Source organism: Carassius carassius, chromosome 36 (assembly GCF_963082965.1).
Source record: "Carassius carassius chromosome 36, fCarCar2.1, whole genome shotgun sequence".
Lineage (NCBI taxonomy): Eukaryota > Metazoa > Chordata > Actinopteri > Cypriniformes > Cyprinidae > Carassius > Carassius carassius.
Window position 1 is genome coordinate 7049533 of NC_081790.1, and position 26803 is coordinate 7076335.

The 26803-nt window shown below is 37.2% G+C and overlaps 1 protein-coding gene across 3 annotated transcripts; it reads left to right on the top strand.

Moving 5' to 3' along the window:
- Positions 1–39: 39 nt before the first annotated feature.
- On the top strand, positions 40–26725 carry ubap2a (ubiquitin associated protein 2a). Of its 3 annotated transcripts, none has more exons than XM_059526048.1 (27): positions 40–133; positions 5331–5464; positions 7729–7806; positions 7892–8002; positions 8595–8757; positions 8909–8986; positions 9506–9569; positions 9669–9766; positions 9855–9913; positions 10355–10425; positions 10536–10713; positions 12395–12647; positions 12877–13166; positions 15142–15329; positions 15545–15800; positions 16293–16332; positions 16436–16607; positions 16713–16770; positions 16851–17055; positions 18901–18992; positions 19321–19371; positions 22249–22330; positions 24003–24362; positions 24438–24542; positions 24647–24714; positions 24881–25072; positions 25995–26725. In XM_059526048.1, exons 2-27 carry the CDS (start codon positions 5369–5371, stop codon positions 26088–26090), a joined length of 3504 nt encoding a protein of 1167 aa, XP_059382031.1. In that variant the 5' UTR covers positions 40–133; positions 5331–5368; the 3' UTR covers positions 26091–26725. The 3 variants fall into 3 exon arrangements, with proteins under 3 accessions (XP_059382031.1, XP_059382032.1, XP_059382033.1); XM_059526049.1 differs by having other exon boundaries at positions 19324–19371; XM_059526050.1 differs by having other exon boundaries at positions 9855–9907.
- The last annotated feature ends 78 nt before the right edge of the window (positions 26726–26803 follow it).

Sequence of the window (26803 nt, forward strand, 5' to 3'; positions counted from 1 at the left end):
ATGACATGCTGTGTACGTGCGCGCGCGCCTGTGAATGTGCGGGAGCGCGCCTGTGGGATCTGCATGGAGAGAAGCGGTAGCGGCGCGGTCACGTGACGGAATCTGCTGCTGGCTGAGTGAAGCGTGTTAGCAGGTAATACAAAAAAAAAAATCTCTCATTCAGACCATAACTGGGCTTTATTTAGCAAGTGTTGCGTGATTAATATTTTTATGGCTTTGACGTTCATCTGTTTTAATCCGTCGCTGCGTGTTTTTCGAGGTTATGTTGTCTTGTATGGCTTTGTTTTGCCTCCTCTCTTTAGTTGATTCGGCTTTAGCTCTGTTGTGAGACCGTTTTCCTCAAACATCCCTTTACAACAAGCACGCATCACTATTAAACCATTTTTTCGTCCATTGAAAGGTCATGTTGATATACATCTTGGTGTTTAAATGCTCTTGAGGATTTAAATGTTATGGAAAAAGACGCCAGGCGGTCGTGAGTTAGCCAGCTAAGCTACAACAATTGGGGAGAGGAAATGACATTAGAGATCATGGACAAAGGAGAGCAGAGATTATGCGCTTATGCTCTTGACTAACTCTGTTTTTACACATTCATGGAGTAAAAAAAAAAGCATCATATGGAACCTGAATGTTTTTAAGCATCTCTAATGAATCTTTAAAGATAAACAAGGATGCTGACTCTGGTCCTGGATCCAAATTCTCTTTGTTTGATCCATCACATATTTTGTTTAATTATGTTATATTTATGAATGTATTTTTTTCAGGATGGATAACATATTTATCGAAACTCAGAAGACAAACAAAGTCGTTTGAGCATATGTTTTTAATTATGGTAATTTGTTTAAAGTTTTTATTAATTTTATTTATTAATTATGGAATTTTTGACACACATTATCTGATGATCTCAATACTTTAGAATCTAGTCAGTTGTTTGCTGCGTGTCGAAGGGTTAAACATGCACAATAAGATCTCTTCTAACAGCCAAGAAAAGCCCACTGTATTCATCACAGAAGTTATGTGTTGCCTTGTCTTCTGTGCGAGCAGTAACATTTGCTGATCTTTAAGTCTTAGTTTAGTTTCTTCACAAGTTGAGGATTTTTTTTTGGGGGGGGGGATCATCCAAGAAGGTTTTTTATTCACTTCAATGTCATTTTTAAAACTATAACTATTTTTTTTGGAAAACAAAAGCAGACATCTGCACTTAGCCTTATAATGACAGTGAATGGGGACAGTGGTTGTGTAGATCCAAAATTACCTAAAAAGTATCATTAAGAAACCGTTTATATCAGTTTTTTCATATGACAATAAAAGTTGAGTTGAGATATCACTCACAAATGTTAAAATTTACAAATGCTACAAAATCTTTCAAAGCCATATGGTTGCTATGGTTTGTGTGAGAAACAGACCAAATGTTTTATATATATTTTTGTTATTTAAAACCAATCTGTATCTTGGGGTGTTTGATTTGTTTTGAAACACTATTCATCTCAAGACACGGTATGCTCATAACACTGAACAAAGCCAAAATAGAAGTAAAATGTAAAATTTTAAATTCTTTATTCTGACACAAAGGACAAACAGTTAATAAAAATACTGTTCATTAAAATGCCAAATTTGATATTACATCAGGAATGCACTTGAATAAGCATTGAATTAGTCCTGGTCCTTGATGCACAGGGCAGTGGTGACATCAGATTTAAAAAAATCATAATTCTGTAGCTAAAATGACAAAATTATGTGAAGTGCATATGCTTGCAGTCTCCCAGACTACATTTGAAAAGTTTGAAATATTTTATTTTTATTTATTTGTCTATCTATTAGTGTTGTCAAAAGACCCGTTACTTCGGTACCAAGTCGGTACAAAAAAAATGAAAATGTCATGGTACCAGGTTTCTTTAAGTACCGGTGGTACCAAGTACCCAGTCAACCCGGTTCTTGTCACATACAGCGGTCTATGATACAGCGCCATGATTTCTGCGAAGCAGAAAATGCGGACGGAATCTCAAAATCCAGTCATGATAATGAAACTTACATTTTAATATGGACAGTCACGGAATTTGTCAAAGTTAGCATAAATTAATCAAATCAAATCTCCATATGGACCAGTATCTGTAAATGTTAAACCGCAAAAGTTGGTTGAAATATGATATACAATGATATATATGATATACAAGTTCATTTTTTACACAAAGGCATTGTGCTAGAAATATTACTATTATTTAGTAGAATGTATGTGATACTGCTACTACTGTTGAAAAAATTAATAAAACTTTATTTTTTAAAGAAATAAATCACAATATTTCTTCCATTTTTTTAAAATTTAAATAGCAAATCCCCTTTATTTACCAAAAAATAAAATGTGTTTAAATTTAATTATTTAAAAGACAAATTCAATTTGGGTGAAACTTGTTTACAGTTTTTCATAATTATATAGTAGATAAACTTTAAATACAATTGTAAATAAGTATCAGTAATGGCAGTGGTTTTATTTTTAGTGATAAAAAGTTTTTTTTTATTTTTTTTTATTGGCATATTATTGTGTTTTGCTTTGGTACTGAAATTGGTACTGAGAACCGTGGATTTTCACTGTTAGCGGTAACGAATACTGAAATTTTGGTCCTGTTACAACACTACTATCTATCTATTAGGTGATATCATGGTTTGGTGTGGTATGTTTGGTACAGGCGTACGTATTCATCGCAATGTTGGAAATATTTCTGTTTTATACAATGAAGGCGTGCCAATGGATATCACATAAGCAACATGCAAACTTTGAGTTATGCCGGTGAAAGTCTTAATCTCAATTAACTATGCAGAAAGTGAAAGTAAAAATGGAATGACAGAGTAATGACAGATCTTTCTACATCTGATGCTACATATTTTCTGAGACGGCGAGACGAATCATAAACATATGCTGATAGCAGTATATTATAGCTAACTGCTTTTATTTATTCCCTCAATATTTCTGTTGTGGCCCGTACATAGTGAAAAAAAATGAGAAGAAACGTATTTCCTGTTTAACAGGTCGTTTTTGAAAGTCACCCCATTAAATAAAATAAAAAAAGCTTTTTATTGCATTAATTTTATTGATGACTGCAGTGTTAACATTTTAATTATAGGCCTTTTTTTAATTGTATAATAGACCTGTTTTTAAAGACCTTTTTTAAAGCATTTTATTTGAGGAGTAAATAGCCTTATCTTTTGTTATCCTTGCAGTGTGTCAGTTATGCGGTTTCACGGGCAAATTAATTGTAATTTTACTTTAATAATAAAATTTAATAACAAATGTAACTTAACTATAATAATAATAATTATAAATAAGACTAATGCCAATGCAAAATGTTTACAAACATTATAATAAACCGTAAACATAGCCAGGCTAATTTAGTTCCCCTCACTCCACAACAATTCCTTTCAGTTTACAGTATTTAGAAAAGTACAAGAATAAAAAATTAGGCATTTCAGAAGTTATAGTAATATAAACGACATGCCAATACAAATTAATTTAGGCTAAAAACAAAACTGAAACCAATGTGGGTCCTCTCATTCCACCCAAAATCAAACGTTTCTATAGTCGTGATATTTGAATGCCAAATTATTATTTATTATGTAGCCTACTTCACTCGCGTTCCAGTATCCACAAAAAACTAAATGTTTTGCATAACATCACGGCGGTGCAGTAATAACACTTAAGGGCACAGGGCACAGATTTTGATGAACAGTGTGTCTTTTTTAATCCGTATGTTTAACTCACTGTATTTTTAACAGGTTGCATGGTCAAGGTAGCAAAGCTACCTGTGTGTGTGCATCCCTTTATTTGTGTACATTTACAATAAAAACTAATTTTATGCGTGAAATAAGCCTAAAGAAAAATAGGATGCTGCTTTCTGCAGCCTGGTTTCCTTTAGCGCAGAACAAAAATGAACCAAAACTGCTTTTTTCGTTCATCTTAAGTAAAAATATATTTCTCGTATAGGCCTATTTATTCGTTACATATGTGTATATATATATCCTAGCTCTTTTATGTTTTTCTCCACTCGCAGAATTGCTGCAGGTACTTGATGATCCTCATGTTCTGTTTGCGGAAATTGCTCAAATTAATCCCCAAATGTTAGTATTTTTAACAGGTTCACAGACACTGATTATAATTTAATTAAATTCTAATTTAAAATAATCTTGTGGGTTAACGATTAATAATCGGTTGACAAGCGTCGGTAGTCGGTTAGGAAAAAAATAACCGAAATGAACATCCCTAGTGACATGATATATAAACCCTCAATTACCGAACATGACACACATTATTTGCCATCATTAATGTCAAAACTTGTGCTTTTAAATGTATGGTAATAAGATCTCAGGGCTCAGCAATAAAAACTCTGATGTTTTTATTTTATTACTCGCTGTTTACTTAATTTAATAAATATTAGGCTAGTAGTTTTTGCAGTGTGAAATGTGAAAACTCATAGGTAACTAAAAGTTTAGCATCATTACAACCTTATTTATTATAGCTAATAAAAGTTTGCTGGGGTCAAAGTAACAATTTTTTTTTTTGAGGCAAGTGGATATTTTGTCAGGGCAAGAAAAAATCTGAAACCCTGGTTCGACTGGGCAAATAGAAATAATCCCTGGATTTGATTGTAAATATTACCCATTTACTCACACAGAGCTATGGTATGGCTTCAAAAGCCCTTTAATATAGAGCATTAATCCTATGGACTACTTATCATATGCAATCCATTTGATAATTCCTTGATTCAACATCTGAAGTTGTGTAATTGAGTTTTTGTCCGGGTAATAAAAAGGTCACTTACCAACAGGACTAATGGAGTCTGCAACCTTAAGCAGAAAATTTGTGATTTAAACATTGGATGGCGAAATAGCGAGATCATCATTTATACATTCCTATGGAGGACTATGTTGTCATTTTGTATGCATGATGAATGGCTATGTGATGGGATCTGAGTGTGAGCATTTTAGAAGGACACTACAGGCTAGTTGTGAAGTGTTAGCAGACACCAGTGTGGTCTCGTAGCGTGGTCTTCATTTCAGCAGTGCTCGGATGAGCTTGATTGTTTTTCTAAAGGGTTTCTGGCAGTCAGAGTATTGCTCAATCTTGCCTAACTGGGTTTAGGAGAAAGGAAATCCGATACGGCCCCTGTGTGTTTGCCTGACGCTGCGCGGGACACAGAAGGGAAGATCTGCAGAAAACGTCAGCTAGCTCGCTTAAACAACTCGTCTGGTGTCTGCAAATATTTGGACTAGAAACTAGGACATGGAAGCTGTTTCTGAATAATAACCACTTCCTGTTTTTGGCCTTGTTTTTCTTCCAGATTTTTCTGTTTTGTACATTGTTTTGTATATACTGTATATGATGACCTCGGTGGGCATCGAACGAGCCCGGGGCACTCGGGACAAAGCGCTACCCACTACCACACAGACCACACAACCACAGAAACAGCTCCAGGTGAGTAAACAACAACATACGGAAACATACGCCATGTTAGGATTTACATAAATCCATGTTTTTTCTGCAGTACGCAGTATAATTATAATCTGCTGGGTGCTGTATACTAGAATGCAATAGGCTTGACTTGACCTTCCAGTTTCTTTAGGGGGAGTTTACATAAGACACTTTTGCATGAAAAACAGCTAGAGCGTATAGAGTGGAGGAAATATGATGTCATTCTGTGGGTGGATCGGCTGTTAGCATGACATTGGTTCCCTCAAAAAAAAGCCTATAGGATTTTTCCATAGGCTTTTGGATTATCAAAAAGTAAAAAAAAATGACTCTGTGTTCAACTGTAGTTCATGAAACTTACATGTTTTGTCCATCTAGATAATTTTCACAGAATAATATTACTTTGAAATTTGAAGCCTAAATAAAAGTGCCAGAACTTAAAAGCTAAACTTAGGCTATAAATGAACTATAACACCACAGTCGCTCGACTTCAGCATCCCCACCACCACACTTCCCACAACTTATTTTAAAGTGATCAGTAAAAAGGATTTGCTCTGTATATGAATTTTAATCCAAGCTACATTAACCTTTTCATATAAACTGGAATAAATACAAGACTAGAACAAAACTGAAATGAGACATTAATAATAAATAATATAGTGAATAAATAAAATAATCATGACGGGACATGGTAGTCATGGTATTTCTGTACATTTAGAAATAAGGTGCATTAAAAGTAATTTAAATCCTTGATTAATATGAATATTTTAATTAAAAACGTGTCTCCACATACTATTCATTAAAATTCTATAGCGCATTTAATCTATGAAATAGCAGCGTAAGCAAGTTTTTTTTAGTGAATAAAGTACCACATTTCAGCTTTGTTAGGGTGGGTACAAAATGTTATTTTATCATGGCTTCTAGAAAATCCTCATGCTTTCTAACAGCTTCATGTGGCCTTAAACATTTAAATTTAATGTGGCTTTATGCACTATGCATCGTTAAAGTTTCACGTTCACCTTGAGCTGGTAAATGTGGTGTTTACATGGAATCATTTTAATGTTTACCTTATGGTACGAACCCAGAGTCTCTGACTCTGAAGACTTGTTGCATTTCGGGGCAAAACAAAAAATCATTGTGGAACAACAATATAAAATGCGGTAAATATTTGATTGGTTATTCTACAATCAATTGTATTACAAATTATACTAGGACTGGAAAATACTGTAAATTGATAAACTGTTCAGCGTGATGGTTATGTCTTCGAGAGCGCCTGTAGTCCCATTTAGCAACTTGTTAGCAAACGGAAGTACTAAAATGCTGACTTTCTTCCGAGTTCCATCATAGTTCAAAGTTGAACAGATTTTAAAGTGATATCTTAAAGGGATAGTCCACCCCAAAAATTAATTGTCATCATTTACTTTCCCCTAATGCCATTTCTTTCCTGTATGCATTTCTCTCTTCTGTGGAAAATAATATATAATATAATATATAAATAATTGTCAATAATGTTGGGAACCAAAAAGTTTCGGGTCCCATTGACTTCCATATTTACATTTTTTTTTGTCCATTATATGGAAGTCAGTAATATTCGAAACTATCATGTTTGGAATGATATGAGAGAGAGTAAATTACAGCAGTTTTCAGTATTGAACTGGCTGTCCATGTAACGCAATGCTTGTGATGGGATGCTCGAAAAACTGAGAGAAATGAATTTGTTTGGCTTTAAAGAGGAGGAATTTAACCGCTTCAAGATAATTTACTTCTGGTGCTCTAATTAAAAACAATTATAATAAAATAAAATAAGACTATTCTTCACTAATTGATTTGTAAATTACTGTTTGATTACACTACCAAAAGTTAACACATTTTTCACAAGCTTATTACTAACAAGATATTTACCTTATTCTTACAGTAACAGTCTACTTTTTTTACGTGAGATGTCTGCATTTTTATTTCAAAGATAATAACTGGGTTCCGCTTGTTGAATTAAACATGCAGTGTAATGAGGTCATGTGACAAAGTATCTAAAGACATTTATTTTTGCATAATGCATTCTTTTATGTTTCACAAAGTGGAATGCTGTATACAATGTATACGGTGGAGCAGGCTTGTAGCCAAACACATTTGAGGTGGACCATGTCTGCTTCAGCTTTTGTGTAATATGTCTTGGCCATGAATGTGGCTGCTCAATCAATCCCTTTTTTATTTTTTACTATTGATTCTTGGTCAATCATTCTTATGTTCATAACTTGTGCCTCCAATTACAGGCTACAGCTGAACAGATCCGACTGGCCCAGATGATCTATGACAAGAACGATGCAGATTTTGAGGATAAAGTGAAACAGGTATGAGATGCTCCTTTTTTAATTCAGAGTACAATAATGTTTTAACTCCTTTCGTAACCCTAATGGTGTCCATATTTGCTCACAGCTCATGGAGGTTACAGGGAAGAACCAAGACGATTGCATGGTTGCTCTTCACGACTGCAACGAGGACGTCAACAGAGCCATCAACTTCCTGCTTGAGGGAACTTCTGATGCGGTAAAAATCCTATCTATATGTGGTCTAGACTTCTTAGTAAGCAATAAAACTCATGATGAGTTTTTGAAAAATGGGAACTGGTTTTACTGAAAATGGCACTACCATCAGCTGTTTTGTGGCAGGCCTTTAAAGGCAGGACAGTGATTTGTCTAGCTGGGCTTTGTATTTTGTTTATTTTTTTAGTTAAATGATGAACATACCACAGTGCTTTATGTCCAGATTAATGTGTGATTGATGCTAATCTACTTCAGATAAAAAATATGTGACTGTTGTTGTTGTGAAATTTGCTTATAGACTAGGATTTGTTTGAAAGATTTCTGGGAATTAAACTCTAAAATAGTAAGTGGTTTTGCTTCTGTAGTGTTGATCAGAAGGTGATCCTGTGTCATAACAGGCCTCAGCCTCCACCTCTGTGCCATAAAACAAGCTCATTTAATGTCCTTCATCTGCAGTATTGATTCAAGAACAATATGATAAGCAACCTTAAAAAAAAAAAACTGCATTGACATCTGGCATCTGCTATATGATTATCTTCTTTTAGTTTTTTTGTTCATCCTGACTACCACTAATTCATCTCTCTATCATCTGGCAGACCTCTTGGGAAACAGTGGGGAAAAAGAGAAGTCTTGGAAAGGATGCCACCACCCCAGAGAGTAAGGAAAACAAGGAGAACAGGGAGAAGAAAGAGAGGGAAAACAGCAAGGGTCGTGGAGGAGCGAGCCGTCGTGGCAGAGGGACCAGTCGCAACCGGCCAGGTGAGTGTGTTGGTGCAGTTTCCTTGTAGTTACATAGCTGTTTTGTTTGTGTTCAGCAGCAATATTTAGACAAAATTTTGGTCCGTCTGATTGTGAGTAGGTTGTACATTTTAAAACATCTATGTGTGATTTCACTTTATTATTTATATAGCGAGGACTGAGGAGAATGGTGTGGACCCTGCTCCTGTTGAGAGAGGTGCTGACCGTGGCCGCATGGGAAGAGGGAGAGGTGAGCCCGCACACACCATGCAAACATTTCCCACACGGTCTTTTGCATCAGTTATGCTTATTAGGTATGTATAAAACTACAAATTTACAAAATCGATTAGCTGGGTTTTCTGTATTAGGGAAGCCGTGTATGATTAGACTCATGTCCAATGGACTCCAATCAGATGTAGTTTTTAGAGATTTAGCTCTTTAACTAGGGTGACTGGTATGCATTTATCAAAAAATTTTGTTACACAAAATGACTGCAGTCCTTAAAAACTGAGATAGAATTGTTACTCATAGCAGGTGATTTGATGTCTGTAGCAGTGGTACTTTAAAGGGGATGAATTTCAGTGGGTTTTACCCCCCTAACAGCCTGACAGCTCTGTCAGCTATAGACTGTCAGGAGTGCATTACAACCTTCTGTGAGAAGTTGCAACTCTCTTTTTGAAGTGGAATTAAAAAATCTAAATATTGAACACTTAGGATGTTTGACCATCCTGACTCATCCCGAATGTTTATGAGTTTGTTATTTGTTCAGTGTCTGGAGGTAGAGGCAGAGGTCGGGCTTCGGTTACCAGCAGGTTTACAGCACAAGGGATGGGGTGAGTGTCAGTCAAATTATATTTTAATCTAGAATAATTTTCATTATCATACAGCATCCACCTGAAATCCTGTCTTACATTCTCTGTAACCTCCTACAGAACCTTTAACCCTGCAGACTACACAACAGACAGCGGGACATCAAATTCACACAATGATGTCTGGGAGACGGGGGCCAATGACACTACAGATGGGACAGGTAAGAGACCTCTATTGCACAGAACTTATTTTCTCAGTCCTTAGGCCCAATCTCATCTCTCTTTCTCTCTTTGACACGTTCTGTTCAGTGGCATGGCAAAACACTTTGGATGAGTGGGCAGCTGAAGACTGGAGTGAAGATGTGAGTGTGAGTCATTCGCTATAATTAACCTCCTGTGCATTATGGGATTTACAGAGCTTGAAATTAATAAGCCTGAAAAGACTTTATTTTGGTTTATTTGTTGTCCAGAAATGTAAAGGTTGGCATGTAGACAATAGTGATGTTAATTTTTTACAATTATTTTACAGAAATGTTGTAACATCTGTCTTTTTATCATTTTTGTGTTATATATAAAAGTTATATTTAAAATTCTTAAAATTGTTACATTATAAATGTACAATATAATTTAAATACAATATAAATATAATTATATAATTTTGTTATATATTGCTGTTTTTATTTAATAATTATATATTGCTTGTATAAATCTTTCATAATATCTTTCCTCTCACATTTGTAGAAAAAAAAAAATCAACTTTTAGTGCTACAAATATAAAAGTACTAACTGGCCCTATTTAATCTCCATAGCTCTCTGAGACCAAAGTGTTCACTTCCTCTTGTGCACCTCCAACTGAGAACCACATCACACCTGGCCAAAGGTAATAAAGTCAGAACTGGGGTTCTCATTTCGTTCCAATCTTGTGATGATTACCATATTTGCATATGGCTTATGTTTCTTTCACTGACTATTTAGTGTATTTCGTTGTAGTCTGGATCTGTCAACTCTGCTGCAGAAGCCTGTGGATCGTGAGGAGGTGGGAGGTCTGAAGGCCGTGGGCTCCTCTCAGGGGCTCGGCCACAGTCTGGTCTTCACTAACTCCCACCACCAGCCTGCCCGAAATGGAGGCACATCTGCTGGTTCCAACAGCTACACACACGCCACCCTGGTGAGAAAATCCACAGGCTGATGTATTTAGAAAATCGTTTTCCTAGAGGATGAATGGCAGTAACTGGTGCACCTATTTTAAAGGGATAGCTCACCCAAAAATGAAAATTCTGTCATTACTTACCCTCATGTTGTTCCAAACTTGTAAGACCTTTGTTTATCTTCGAAACACAAATTAAGATATTTTTGATGATTTCCAAGAGCTCTCTGTCCCTCCATAGACAGCAAGGATCCTAACAAGATCAAGGTCCAAAAATTAGTAAGGACATTGTTAAATTAATAAACTGTAATTTTACAAAGCTACAAGAATACATTTTGTTCACAAAGAAAACATTTATGTTTATGTCTCGTCGCTCCGGCTGGACAAGGCATCACACGTTAAGGGGTGTAACATTTCCATCACACGCTTGAGGTATTTGGCCAATCACAACACACTGGATAGCTGGCCAATCAGAGCACACCTCGCTTTTCAGACCGATGAGCCTTGTAAAAATCAATGTGTTTCAGAAGGCGGGGCACAGAGGAGAAATAATAATGTACAGTATGTGGAAAATAAAGTGTGTTTTTAACCTTAATCCACAAACACATTTCATTACACCAAATAATGTTCTTTTTAGCAGCAGCATATGCAGGGTTCTAAATGTATTATTTTTTTACCAATTTTACCAATGTGGCTGGTAACGTTCTAAAGTTACCAGCCAATCAGAATTTCCACCAGCCAGTTTTTTTTCCAGTGAAAATTAGATAAATTATGAGTGCCACTGAATGCATTTGATCAATTTATTGACATTGTTGGCATGAAAAACACATATAAAGTACAATGTCCTTCACTCCCTCATCTTTAAAATTATTAGTTCCCACCACGAAATTGCTCGTTTAGTTTTTTTCTTTCACGTACATGCGGCAATCCTGATAAAACATTACGACATTCTCAAGATCAAACACAAGCCATTCACGACCTGTCAGCCATTTGGCATAAAATTTTCTTTTCTTTGTTTCTCTGTCGATATCCTCATCCCCTGCCTCGTTCCTCTTCTCGCCCCCAGAAATCTGTCCCAACCACCGCCGCATTTAGTTTAATCTTAACTTTGTTCTTTAATAGCTATCTCCCTCCTCCTTCAGTCTATGCTCCCTGCTCTGGCTCCATTCGTTCTTCTTTCTTGTGTTTTCTGATGGACGCTCCATTTGTTTTCATGGTTTCTCGTGCTGGTTTCACTGCAAACTGCGTGCAGCCAATGGCATATGAAACGTCATCGCGTTGCATTAAGGCACAGTGTTCATGGGAAATGTAGGAAGTGCTGCCAGGGGTATAAATGACTGAGAACAGAGCCTCATCCATCACCGGCCAAACTGGCTAGTAAGTTTTTATTAACACCTGCCAAAATGAATTTTAACCCGCATTTGGCGGATTGGTGTTAATTTAGAACCCTGATCATATGACCCCTTTAATTTGTATTCACAAATTGAACGAAGGTCTTACGGATTTGGACCGACATGAGTGTGAATAATTAATGACAGAATTTTCATTTTTGGGTGAACTATACCTTTAAGGGTGCTTAAGTCACATCATTTTTGTTTTACTTTCTAGTTAGTTACTTGAAGAATAGTTGTATTGTGGTATATTGTTCAAATGCACTAGAGCTGGTAGAAGTGAGTTCCCCCTCCTTTGTGTCTTTTTCCAGTCCTCCGTTTTGGGTTCTGGTTTTGGAGAGCTGGGTGGTCCAAAACTCGGGCAGACGGCTGGGCAGCAGATACTGGAACAGCTGAAGGGGCCTGGACTTGGGCAGCTTACCTCCCAGCCCTCCAGCACAGGGACCAACTGCACCCCTGTAGGGGGGCTGGTGGGGACGGGGATGTCTGTCCCCTCCTCCTCTTCCTGGGACATCAAACCTCCTGGAACACAGAGCTCCGCTTCACTCCCCTCTCAATTCAGTCGTGAGTGTTACAATTGCTTTACTGAACCAGAAACAAACTTGTTCAGTCTTGCAAACACGTGGCTATGCATTAACACTGTTGACCTGTTCACACCAAAATCTGATGTTTCTACACAAAAACATGTACAAGCATCTTTTAAAACAATTGAAACTATTAATTAAAATTATCTTCTTCACCATCTGTTTTTATGTGAATGTGAATGCCTTTTTCTGAATTTTTTGCACTGTAGGGGAGTTTCAGATGCAGCCAGAGCCATCTTTGGTGCTAAGCCAACTCGCCCAGAGACAGCAGGGCTCCATGACCCACACGGGGCCTCTTGCCAGGCAGCCCAGCCCTCCTCCATTCAGTGCCCCTTCGCCTGCCCCGGGCACACTGAAAGCCTTTCCAGAAGCGCCGGAACCTTCTCAGCACCGTGACGGGCCCTCGATGGCCCCCTCACAGGCAGCCGAATCTCAGGGCAGCAGCACACATCAGCGGCAGATAAAGACTCAAAAGCGACGGATACCTCCCACTTCAAAGGTGATTAGAGATTAAAAGAGCTGGAAGGCTTTGTGAGATCTCTCGGTCAAACTACATTATTCATAGATAAATGTGCATAAAATGGCCTTCGAAAGGCATTTTGTATACTTAATCTGTCTTATTCTGGTTACTCTGGTTCAGTTTTCAAGCATAAAGTGTGTAGGGTGGGGCTCGACTTAGGGCTGGGCGATATACAAAAAAAAATGATATCTCGATATTGCCAAATTTTTTACGATATTCTATATATATCTCGATATGTTTGCATTTGCATTTAAATAATAAAAAATAAAACATGATTTTCTTTTGCCCATTAAAAAAAACATTTAGATTAAACAGCTAATTTAAGCAGTTAAAAAATCTAGACCAAGAGATCACTTACTGCTTTTTATTAAATGAATACATGTAGGCCTATATGTAACTGAAGCAGTGCAAATTAAGTAACAGTTACAGAAAGTGCATTCTGTCAACTTGTTAGTGCATGCAATTCACAATTTAAACCATGCAACTGGGATAAGTATTTTATTTTAATTTTTTTTAACAAGTTTTTAAGCTAAAAACACAAGTCTGTCTGATTCGGAGATTTAAACTCTTGTTATCTGGCAACCGCTATCATTACAACTCTCGTAGTAGAGGAGCGTAGAGCAGTCAGCAGTTACAGGTTCCTTTTTATATTTTTCTTTAGAAAGTTGTGTCTGGGTGTTTTACACTTCCAAATAAAATTTTGTTTAGATGTACCATTCCCCAAGCAAATTATAGCCATTTATTACAATATTGTTATCTACGCTTTTAAGTAAAAAAACTGGCCTATTTCGTTAACTAACAATAGAGATGTGTCCAAAAACATTTTAATGAGTAAAGAAAATGGAAAGAGTGTTATTTGATAACAAAACCAAACATAGGTTTTTTTCTTCTTCTGAGAAATATATTTTCAATCTGAATATGAACAATAAACACAAACTATGCAGCATATGGTAAAAACAATTGCACAAATTAACAATCAACAATACAGTGCAAAAACAGTGCAAATGATTCACAAACTACACAAAATGAGTGAGAAATATTCAGAGTGCAACAGAAAAAACAGTGCAAACTATCTTCTTGAACTATATATTTTGTATAATTATTTAATTATAATAGACATTATATAAATGAGAGATCTGATGACTGTAATGTGTCAGAATCGATTTTCCCGGGACTCGCCTAGCAACCCAAGATACAAATTCCAGTGTTTATCAGATATGTACCACTGTTTCATCCTTGCTTTTGATTTGTTTTACGTCAAAGTTCTCTGTCGTATGTTTTATTGTGCTTTTTCTGAGAGTTTTCTCATGCAAATGTGTTAGTTTGTGTTTGTATCCATGCACTCGCAACAGACTTCACTTTCACTTTGTCTTCATTCATATTTTAAAAGCAATATGTTAAGTAGTAGTTCAAATGACTACTTATTGGTTGAATATGGGGCAGTTTGAACCAATCTGGGCTCGGGGGTGGGACTAAGCGTCAACAATCATTTCTGTTTGGCTCAGAGGAACAAAAGCGTTGGTTTCTTCTGACGAATCAATGTTGTCAAAATGTGATGACGTAATCACGTGCACTACGGCGCCCTGAATATCCAAACGAGATAAATAGGATATCTCCGAAACGTGGAGAATCTCTGCTTTACATCACTTTTTAAGCATTCAGATTGGATTAGCGGTTCAAAAGTTATTAAACATTAAAAAACAACAGTTATTTTTAGCCGTGGGTGGCTATATCGGTCTTTGAGGGTTAAATGGTCTTTAAAAATGTGATGACGTAATCACGTGCACTACGGCGCCCTGAATATCCAAACGAGATAAATAGGATATCTCCGAAACGTGGAGAATCTCTGCTTTACATCACTTTTTAAGCATTCAGATTGGATTAGCGGTTCAAAAGTTATTAAACATTAAAAAACAACAGTTATTTTTATATGCGTATATTTGTACACATGCAGATTCCCGCATCTGCTGTAGAGATGCCCGGCTCAGCAGATGTGTCCGGTCTAAATGTGCAGTTTGGTGCCCTGGACTTTGGTTCAGAATCTGCCCTGCCGGACTTCGGCCAGTCGGAGAACTGCAACAGTGAACCCATTAGGGAGGCGGCGGGGGTTCCTCAGAGCAGCCTTTACTCTAAACCAATCAGGTCAGTCAGTGGTAGAAATGAAGGTACTGAGGACAATATGGTCTTGCTGATGTCTAAAATTAATTTAAGTGCTTTTTTGTTTCTTTGAGCAGTGGACTTCATGTATTGCTGATTTTCCCTAATCTCTCAACCCATGTCTTTCAAACCAAAGTTCTCTCTTTAGCTATAAAATCCCATTTTGCATGCTAATACGTTTCCCATGATCTCCCCTGCAGTGAATCTCTGACCAGTCCGGTCCCTTTGCTGCTGCCTCTGGCCTCTTCTGACAGCATCTACCCCTCTTCCTCGGTACCTCTCCCCAGCCTCGCCCCTTCCCACACCACCCCCAGCTCGGCCACAGCCCCCTCGTCCTCTTCATCCTCCTCTTCCTCCTCCGCTGCATCATCAGCGGCTAACAGCTTTGACTGCGGTGTGGCTCCTCACTCAAGACTGACTTTCTCTCAGAGCAAGGAGCCTTCTGGACCTGTGACAGTGAGTACAGACAGAGAAACTATAGTTTTAGTTGGTTTACAGTTGTTAGATGTTTTTAGATATAAACTACCAAGTTGATTTCTCAGTTACAGGGTTACATCAAATAAAATTTAATTTTTTAAAAATTAATTTTTTCATAATTTACACTACCGTGGAAAGGTTTGGGGGTTCTGAAAGATTTTTATTTTATTTAAGATTTTTTATTAATTTTTTTTATAAATGAACATTTTTTTTCAGCAAGAATGCGTCAAAAGACTGGAGTAATGGCTTCTGAAAATTCAGATTTGCCATCCCAGGAACAAATTAAAATATTTTAAAATACTTGAAAACAGAAATCAATTCTAAATTGTAGTAAGGATTTCACACTATTACTGTATTTACTGTATGTTTGATCAAGTAAATGCAGCCTTTTGTGAAGCACAGTACTGTTGTACATCAAGGAAGTTATGCTGCCTATATTGATTCATTACACTTTGTTTGCATCTCTGACAGAACGGTTTCAATGGTGTGAGGACCTCTGCTGCTTTAGACAGTAAGTCAAACTCCTCATTTTTACCCTTCTTTCTGTGTCATATGCATTCAAGATGTATTTGCATTATTTTTGTAATAAATGTAAGTTATGCCTTCTCCATCAGCCACATCGAGTTCCTCCACTCCAAAACAAGAGTCTCCCTCTCTGGCCAGCAGCACAGGTGTTGCCCCTTCTCTCCCATCCTCAATGTTGCCCCCTTCTGTTACACCACACAGCTCTGCTCTGCCCAGCCTAGCATCTGAGCTGTCCTCTGCCAGCTTACCTCCCCTCAGCAGGTGAGCGAGATGCTTATTTGTACCTTTTCATTGTATTACACAGTTCTTTTCCTCAAATGTTAAGTGGGATACATATATCTGTGACACTGCCTGTTTTTCCTGTAGTCATGTGAGCAGTGGCCATTCCTCTGTGTCGGCAATTTGCACCACATCTTCACTTACAGTGAGTTCTGTAGGATGCACACACACAGACACGAACACATGTACTCTCTCTTCACCCCCTCCGTCTGTATGTGTCTTCAGTATACCAGTGTGGACAGCGTGAACTCTCTCGCCCCCTCATCGTTGGTGTTTTCCTTGCCACCTGTGTCCGCTCTGCCCGGCAGCAGTGTTAGCAGCTCAGCAAGTGGCAGCAACAGTCTGCACGGGTCTGGAGCTTTGGTTCACGGCACCAATGGTAACACACCTTCCGGTGTCAGGACTGCCCCGCTACTGTCTTCCTCCAGCGGTGAGAGAGAGCACACATCAGTGTTGTCACATCACCTTAATCATAACCAAGCATCACAATACCATGTAGTATCATAATACCATTAATATCGTTTAGATACATTTCCTTATAGTAGGGCTGGTTTGTGGGTGTTCTGCTATGTTTTAAAATTCTTAATTCATTTGTTATATGTATTTGTGTGTGTGTGGGTGTGTGTGTGTTTGTGTGTGTGTGTGTGTGTTAGGGCTAGGTATCGATTCAGATGTCTCTATTCGATTATCAATTTTTTTTTTTTTTTACACATTCAGTAAATTTTTTATTTACAGTAAACATCAGTTTACAATTGGTGAATTAATAAAAGAAAATAAGAACCACAGGCCTGTATTTTATATTATGCTCAATAAGGCTGCATAAACCAGTAACATTGTGTTATATTGGTACAATTTAAAATATTATATATATATATATATAATTTTTTAAATGTGATTTATTCATGTGATGGCAATTTATGTTGGAAATAGTTGCTGCTTAATATTTTTGTAAAACAAAATTTTAGTAAATGGTTCAAAAGAGTAGCATTTATTAAAAAAATAAATTTTTACAATATTATATACGTCTCTGTAACAGTCCACTTATACTTCATCAACCATTACAATAAGGGATTTCACAGTACGCTTCAAGGGAATATGTTGGATCCATTTGCAACTGCCAATAACATTTTTATCAAAGAAAGCAACAAGAAAAAAACAAAGTGTGTGTATTGACCTGATTTCTCATCTTCCAAACACCTTTTCCCTTGTACACCAACATAGCTTTACATTGCTCATAACCCAGTACCTTTACAACAATAAAAAGTTACATTGCATAATCAACAAAGTAATTCAACACCATAATAGCCTGTAGAGTCCATTAGAACAATTCACAAATCTGTTTTTTTTTACAATCTCTTCCAATTTAGTCCACTTTAAAGCACGTTCATTTTACAGTCGTTTGACTCTATAGTAATTATAAGCAGAACCCAGCGGTTCACACCTTTAAACTCCCGCTGCTTACCGCACCGGCATTTTGTGAAAGCGCAGCTCACTCGTGAATAATAACGTGCTTCGTCAAAAGTCGGAAGGATGGGCCCTGTTTTGGACTAAGTATTCCACGTAAGTGAACGCCAGTCTAGCTTCGCCGGCCATGAGCCGTATCGTCCTCCTCCCGTCTGTTTTGCATTCCCCTTATATACATCCGATTCAACACATCATTAACATGCTAGTTCCACCTCCTACTTTCTCTTCCGCATCACGTTATCCATCTTTGTTCTCAGATCAGATATACACAGAGTAAATATGCAGATATGCATACAAAATACATGACAATAAAATAATAATAAAAAATTAAACAAATCGTTCATGTATACAATATCATGCATGAATCAGACTCAGCTAATGGGCACCACTACAATGTCTTATGTTACTTTTGATCAAATGAATGCATCCTTCTGAATATAAATTTTTCTTAAACATCTTTTGAATCATACTTTAAATTTAAGTTAATTGCATTCATATGATTTGAAGTACAGCTTTGATGCAGTAGTGACTAACACTAGTACATTTTACATTTAAAATGGTAGCAACAGTACCACATTTGAAAAGTTTAAATAGAACTGCAATATTAATCATATAGACATTTGCAAACAAATGGACTTAATTCTGTAATGATTCTCTCACAGTGACTTGTTGCAGCCGTCTATATAAATGACAGAAAAAGGTGTTTATCATTTTTCTATTTGCTTCCAGTTCCAGTTATCATTAGCTCTTGTGTTGAGGGAGAAATCTGCTATTCTTCGTTCTCCAAATACTCTTCCCTGTCTATGTGCAGGTAAAGCTCCTCCTAATCTCTCTCAGGGGGTTCCTCCACTGCTGCCTAACCAGTACATCATGGGACCCGGAGGTCTGCTGCCTGCCTATCCGGTAAGCACCCTCATCATCTTAAATCAAAACAGGTCAGCTTTCATTCCTCTGGGACGTATTGAAGTGTTTGTGGAATTTCAGGATGAATGTTTTGGGTTAGTTGATTTCATGGTTTTGCTTTTATTCGCTCTTGTATAGTGGTGTGTTATTGTGTGTGTGTGTGTGTGTGTGTGTGTGTGTGTGTGTGTGACTTGTGTATTCGATGTGTATTTCTTTATTTTTGATGAAGTGCAAGCAATAAAGTCTGTGAATACTGAAATATTGTATATTGATTTCAGTAACATTTATAGTCTGTGAAGTGCTGAAAGTTCTCATTTGTGTTGTGCAGCAGATTTATGGGTATGAAGACCTCCACATGCTCCAATCCAGACTACCAATGGTGAGTCTGAGCCCATCAAATTCTCTTTAGCGCTGCTGCTGAGCTTCGTTTTTTCTTTACCATTAGTTGACTGACATTGAGAGCAGAATGGCAGATATAGATCTATGATATGAGACATAACTGGTGATATTCACACACATACAAGGCTGTTGGTAGGAAACATTTTGAGTGGGAGAGCTAACATCTGGTAATGGGCCTTGCATGTGTAGTTATCAGCTAAAAAAGACCAAAGACTAATCGGCCTGACCCAAGCTTGTTGCTATAATTATGTAATCACCAGATTATGGTTATTTGATTTGATCATGAGCATTTGAGACAAAATTATCATTCTAGATTCCAGTCGAATTTAAAATAGCCACCCAAATAAAAATAGGGAATATAAGCAAATAAAATAAAAATGCAGAAATCAAAGCTCTTGCTTTGTGTAAAATAATTTTTACAATTATTCAAATCTAGTTTAAAGTGAAGAATTTGGGACTTCAGAATATCTTGTGGTTGCAAAATTACCGTATTTTCCACACTATAAAGCGCACTTAAAAGCAGGGGCGTAGCCATCTTTTCAGAAGTTAGGGGGACAGAAATAACATATATATATATATATATATATATATATATATATATATATATATATATATATATATATATATACACACACAGTACAGACCAAAAGTTTGGACACACCTTCTCAATCAAAGAGTTTTATACATTACAATATAAAATTTCTGTATCTATATAGCCTACCAATCAACAGTTTTTGAACAGTAAGATTTTTAATGTTTTTTAAAGAAGTCTCTTCTGCTCACCAAGCCTGCATTTATTTGATCCAGAATACAGCAAGCAGTAATATTGTGAAATATTTTTACTATTTAAAATAACTGTTTTCTATTTGAATATATTTTAAAATGTAATTTATTCCTGTGATCCAAGCTGTACTTTCAGCATCATTACTCCAGGCTTCAGTGTCTCATCCTTCAGAAATCATTCTCATATGATGATTTGCTGATTATCAATATTTAAAACATATGAGTACATTTTTTCAGTATTCTTTGATGAATAGAAGGATCCAAAGATCAGCATTTATTTGAAATAAAAAACGTTTGCAACATTATACACTATATCATTCAAAATCTTAGAGTCAGTATGATTTTTATTTTTTGGGAAAAAAATTACGGGAATTAATACTTTTATTTAGCAAGGATTCTTTAAATTGATCAAAAGTGATGATAAAGACGTCATTTTACAAAAGATTTCTATTTCATATAAATGCTGTTCTTCTGAACTTTCTATTAATCAAAGAAACCTGAAAAAATCTACTCCACCTTTTTCAACAATATCATTTTTTTTTTTTTTTTGAGCAGCAAATCAGAATATCAGAATTATTTCTGAAGGATCGTGTGACTGGAGTAATGATGCTAAAAATTCAACTTTGAAATCTCAATAAATTACATTTTGAAATATATTCAAATAGAAATCAGTTATTTTAAATAGGCTAGTAAAAATATTTCAAAATTTGATTGTTTTGCTGTACTTTGGATCAAATAAATGCAGGCTTGGTGAACAGAAGAAACTTCTTTAAAAAACATTAACAAGCTTACTGTTCAAAAACTTCTGATTGGTAGTGTATAGGCAACTTAAATATTTCTATAATTTCAAGCTTTGAATTGGCTTAGAAATCTATAACTGCTGGACAATGACAAATAATAATGATTTGTTTATATACTGCAAACACTTTTTTTTATCACATAATAAGGCAGAATAGTTTCTTTACCTGTAATAGCACTGCATTGTTCATATACTTTATCACCTGCTGGAGATGACTTGAAAAACCATATTGTCGCAATCGTATGTTTAATGTGTTCATGTTTCCAAAAGTGTCTTTTTTCCTGTGAAAACAACTGTTTTCATTAAGTGATAGCTAGACGCCTTTGTTCATATTAGGAGTTTCCTGGTATGAATTTCTGCGCGAGAGCGCCCTTTGGCTTCAAGTATGAAACACACACACACACACAAACTGCAGGAGAGTTTAGATGTCTGTGATGTTAATTTCGCCTTTTGGGTTCGAATAAAATATCATGTCATGCGCAGAAAAAGTGCGGGGGACGAATTTCTGTGAAATTAAAAGTGGGGGGGGGGGGCACGTCCCCCACGTAATCTACGCCCCTGCTTAAAAGCCTTTAATTTTCTCAAAAAACGACAGTGCGCCTTATAATCAGGAGCGCCTTATATATGGATCAAGGTTTTGTTGACATTCCCTTTAGCAAAGCTCCATCTAGTGGATGCATAACGAAAACCCAGTCAAACGTTTGACTGCAGTATCTTCTGACTATTCTATGCACCTTATAATCTGGTGCGCCCTATATATGAAAACAGTTCTAAAATAGGCCATTCATTGAAGGTGCGCCTTATAATCCGGTGCGCCTTATAGTGCAGAAAATACGGTAATAGCATTTATATATGTGTATATAATTCATGCAGTGTAATTATAATAAAATTAATATCAATAATATAATACATTCATATTATACAAACAGAAAATCTGTATTATAATTTATTATAATATAACTAATTATATCACTACAATGTTAAAGCTTTAATGGAAAGTGGACTTGTGACATTTAAAGTGGGCAAAAAAAGAGAAATATTTTACATTTTCAATAAAATGAAATCTGTCCTGTTGTATTTGTGCTCATGACCCTAAAGAAAATCATACAGATCAAAGTTCGTTGACAATAAATGACTGTGCGTGTGTAATAACTGTACTTTAAATAACATGAACAAAAAGAAAACCGCATTAAGCAGAATCATTTGTATGACAGTTAATGGACAGCCCTAGTCTGGCCAAATGTTCACTCTGCAGTCATTTTCTGATCCGTGTAGGATTACTATGGAATCACATTCCCAGGGCCAACTGCTACGCTGTCTGGCAGAGATGGGAGCCTCGCCAGCAACCCTTACTCAGGTATGACATTTGCTTATTAATGGTCTATAAACTTTGATTCATAATGATGAACATAACATCAGTGTACAGTCGTGGCCAAAAGTTTTGAGAATTACATAAATATTAGTTTTCAAAAAGTTTGCTGCTAAACTGCTTTTAGATCTTTGTTTCAGTTGTTTCTGTGATGTACTAAAATATAATTACAAGCACTTCATACGTTTCAAAGGCTTTTATCGACAATTACATGACATTTATGCAAAGAGTCAGTATTTGCAGTGTTGGCCCTTCTTTTTCAGGACCTCTGCAATTCGACTGGGCATGCTCTCAATCAACTTCTGGGCCAAATCCTGACTGATAGCAACCCATTCTTTCATAATCACTTCTTGGAGTTTGTCAGAATTAGTGGGTTTTTGTTTGTCCACCCGCCTCTTGAGGATTGACCACAAGTTCTCAATGGGATTAAGATCTGGGGAGTCTCCAGGCCATGGACCCAAAATTTCAACATTCTGGTCCCCGTGCCACTTAGTTATCACTTTTGCCTTATGGCACGGTGCTCCATCGTGCTGGAAAATGCATTGTTCTTCACCAAACTGTTGTTGGATTGTTGGAAGAAGTTGCCGTTGGAGGGTGTTTTGGTACCATTCTTTATTCATGGCTGTGTTTTTGGGCAGAATTGTGAGTGAGCCCACTCCCTTGGATGAGAAGCAACCCCACACATGAATGGTGTCAGGATGCTTTACTGTTGGCATGACACAGGACTGGTGGTAGCGCTCACCTTTTCTTCTCCGGACAAGCCTTTTTCCAGATGCCCCAAACAATCGGAAAGGGGCTTCATCGGAGAATATGACTTTGCCCCAGTCCTCAGCAGTCCATTCACTATACTTTCTGCAGAAGATCAATCTGTCCCTGATGGGTTTTTTTTGGAGAGAAGTGGCTTCTTTGCTGCCCTTCTTGACACCAGGCCATCTTCCAAAAGTCTTCGGCTCACTGTGCGTGCAGATGCGCTCACACCTGCCTGCTGCCATTCCTGAGCAAGCTCTGCACTGGTGGCACTCCGATCCCGCAGCTGAATCCCCTTTAGGAGACGATCCTGGTGCTTGCTGGACTTTCTTGGACGCCCTGAAGCCTTCTTTACAAGAATTGAACCTCTTTCCTTGAAGTTCTTGATGATCCTATAAATTGTTGATTTAGGTGCAATCTTAGTAGCCACAATATCCTTGCCTGTGATGCCATTTTTATGCAACGCAATAATGGCTGCACGCGTTTCTTTGCAGGTCACCATGGTTAACAATGGAAGAGCAATGATTTCAAGTATCACCCTCCTTTTAACATGTCAAGTCTGCCATTCTAACCCAATCAGCCTGACATAATGATCTCCAGCCTTGTGCTCGTCAACATTCTCACCTGAGTTAACAAGACCATTACTGAAATGATCTCAGCAGGTCCTTTAATGACAGCAATGAAATGCAGTGGAAAGGTTTTTTTTTGGGATTAAGTCAATTTTCATGGCAAAGAAGGACTATGCAATTCATCTGATCACTATTCATAACATTCTGGAGCATATGCAAATTGCTATTATAAAAACTTAAGCAGCAACTTTTCCAATTTCCAATATTTATGTAATTCTCAAAACTTTTGGCCACGACTGTAGACAAAAGGATGAATAAAAATGAGTGTATTTTTCTCCATTTAGGTGATGTCACAAAGTTTGGTAGAGTTGAATCCACCTCACCAGCGCCCTCTACCAGCCTGTCTGCTCACGCTCCACAGACGGCACAGCCTCTACAGGCTCAGAGCCAAGGACAGAACCAGCCCCAGCCGCAAGGCCACCACAACACACAACAACCCTTCCTAAACCCAGCCCTGCCTCCTGGATACAGCTACACAGGCCTTCCCTACTACCCCGGTGTGCCCGGCGTGCCCAGTGCGTTCCAGTACGGTCCTACCATGTTCATGCCCCCTGCTTCAGCCAAGCAGCACGGCATGGGACTGAGCAATCCAACAACACCATTCCAGCAGCCCAGCGGCTACGGTCAACACGCCTTTAGCTCAGGTTTGTGCAGATTAAACACAAATACATGCATACTTTGTGCTCTTGAGTATTAAAGTTTTTTTATTTTATTTTAAGGGTACGATGACCTGACACAAGGCCCAGCGGGAAATGAGTACAGCAAAGGTTACAGTAACTCTTCTCAAACACAGGCCAAATCTGCTGCCTCCGGCCCAGGGAAAGGTATAAATATACTTGCACTTCACACACTGTTTTTTTTTTCTTATGTATAAATATGTTCGGTCTACTAAATTCAAATAAATATATCCTTTTACTTGGTGTCCCAGGTGTCTCTGTGGCATCTAGCAATTCTGGGGTGCCAGACATCAGTGGAACTGTTTACAATAAAACACAGGTACCTACATTTATTTATGTAATTGTTTTAAATATTTTACATTTATATATTTATACATGTATTACATAATATATACTATTGTTGCTGTTTGTTTACACATTTAATCATTTTAATTTGTTAAATTTTCTGATGTATATAATGCAGTTTTATTTTGTTTTTTCTTCAGCCGTTCGATAAGCAGGGTTTCCATGCTGGCACACCTCCTCCTTTCAATCTCCCCTCGGCTCTGGGCGGCACAGGACCTTTGACCCCTGGTGCCACACCTGGTTATGCTCCTGCTCCATTCCTTCACATTCTGCAGGCCCACCAGCAGCCCCATTCACAGCTGCTCCATCATCACCTGACCCAGGATGGACAGGTCAGTCCCTGTCTATTTTTAAGGGCTATTCACACCTCATACTCTGAATGTTGAAATTGAAATAATGCATCTCAAAAAAAATTTTATACTAGGCTTGCTGCGATAGCCCGGGTTGGCGGTGTTAAGCCGCAACACCGGTATGTCACTTGCACACTGTGGCACGATCCCCCAAAGTAGTTTTATTTTTTATAGTAATAAAAATCATTTAGTTTAGTTAGAAAACACACTACAATAAAAAACAAAATGCAGCTGCTTGGTGCAGTGTGCCGAAAAACAGTCGCATCACAGATCAGATTTAATTTATGATGTGAGAAGCTGATGAGAAGAGTGAGGTGAGATAGAAAAGACGATGAGTTATTTGTTATTTAAGGTGTATTTTTATTCATTTTGTTAATAAATTTGTGTTCACATTGTATTTTGTTGTTGCTTGAATTGAATTCCTGCAATTGACGCCGAATTGATGCTAATTTGAAAGCGAATCTAAAATCACTTTTAAGCTATTTAAAGGTAAAGGAAAGTGAGGAAAAGAGGGCAAACTCAAACAAACTAAAAACAAACAACTGCTTGATGCCTAATTGCCTCTAATTTGAAAGTGAAAGTCAAATGTGCATTACACTATTACAAGCTATTTAAAATGGATGGAAATTGAGGAAAAGAGGGAAAACTACCCCCACCCTACGGCAATACCAGTGTTGTCACACATCAGTAACAACCCTACTTCATACAGAGGCTGAGTACCAGAAAGAAATAAACTTAGAAAATGTAAAATATTTAATACTTTTAATGTCATTTCAGTTGCAGTGAACACAGCTTCACTGTCTTTTAGTATTATAATGCTGTTGATGTGTATGCAAACACAGACGTTGTTAAAATGTCAGGATTTCACACTTGTAAGCTCAGCTGTCTGGTTTGTTTTATGTAGGGTGGGCCAAGCCAGAGAAGCCAGTCCAGCACCATGCAGCAGAAGACCCAGGTCAACAAGTCCAACTATGGCAGCTCCCCTTACTGGGGCAACTGAGCGCAGGTGCCGTCCCGCACCCAATGACACGCCGATCAGAGCAGAGGGACGCCCCGTACACACTACCATCATCCTCATCCTCTTCCCACATTCTCATCTCCCCTTTTCAAAGTTTTGGCTGTTGTATGTAAAGTATATTTATGTATGTATTTATACAGTATATATGTATTGGTAGGATATGAAATGTGGTTTTTCTGCATTTAGTTTTTGAAGGAAGTTTTTTTTTTTTTTTCATTGTTAACTGGCTAAAAGGATATGATGACAGAGAAGTGATGAGAACATAATAGAAGGTTGAATATACTTGAAGCAAAGCAAGCATCATGATTCGAACATGGGAATTTGTATTTGTATACATAATCCTAATAATGTATGTACATTACTGCTAAGCTTGATCACTTGATGGTGAAGCCTTTTTTAACTTTTGTATTTAGCTCCTTTCCGACCCCCTTCACCTGTGAATTTTTTTATTCTATCGAGGGGGAATTTAATTTCAATGCTTAATTTTGTTCCCTCTGCCCTTCATTTGTGACCCCCCCCCAAACCACCACCAAATTGGCTAAACAGTAGCATTTCAGATCAGATTTCATTTTAACATTGGTTTTACCATTGTTGTCAAAATAAAACTATCCAGTTTACTGTTTCTGCCTGATTATTCATGTGCTGTGTTTGCACACAAGCAGTGACACTGTTACTGCATTGTTCTTTTAAATTTT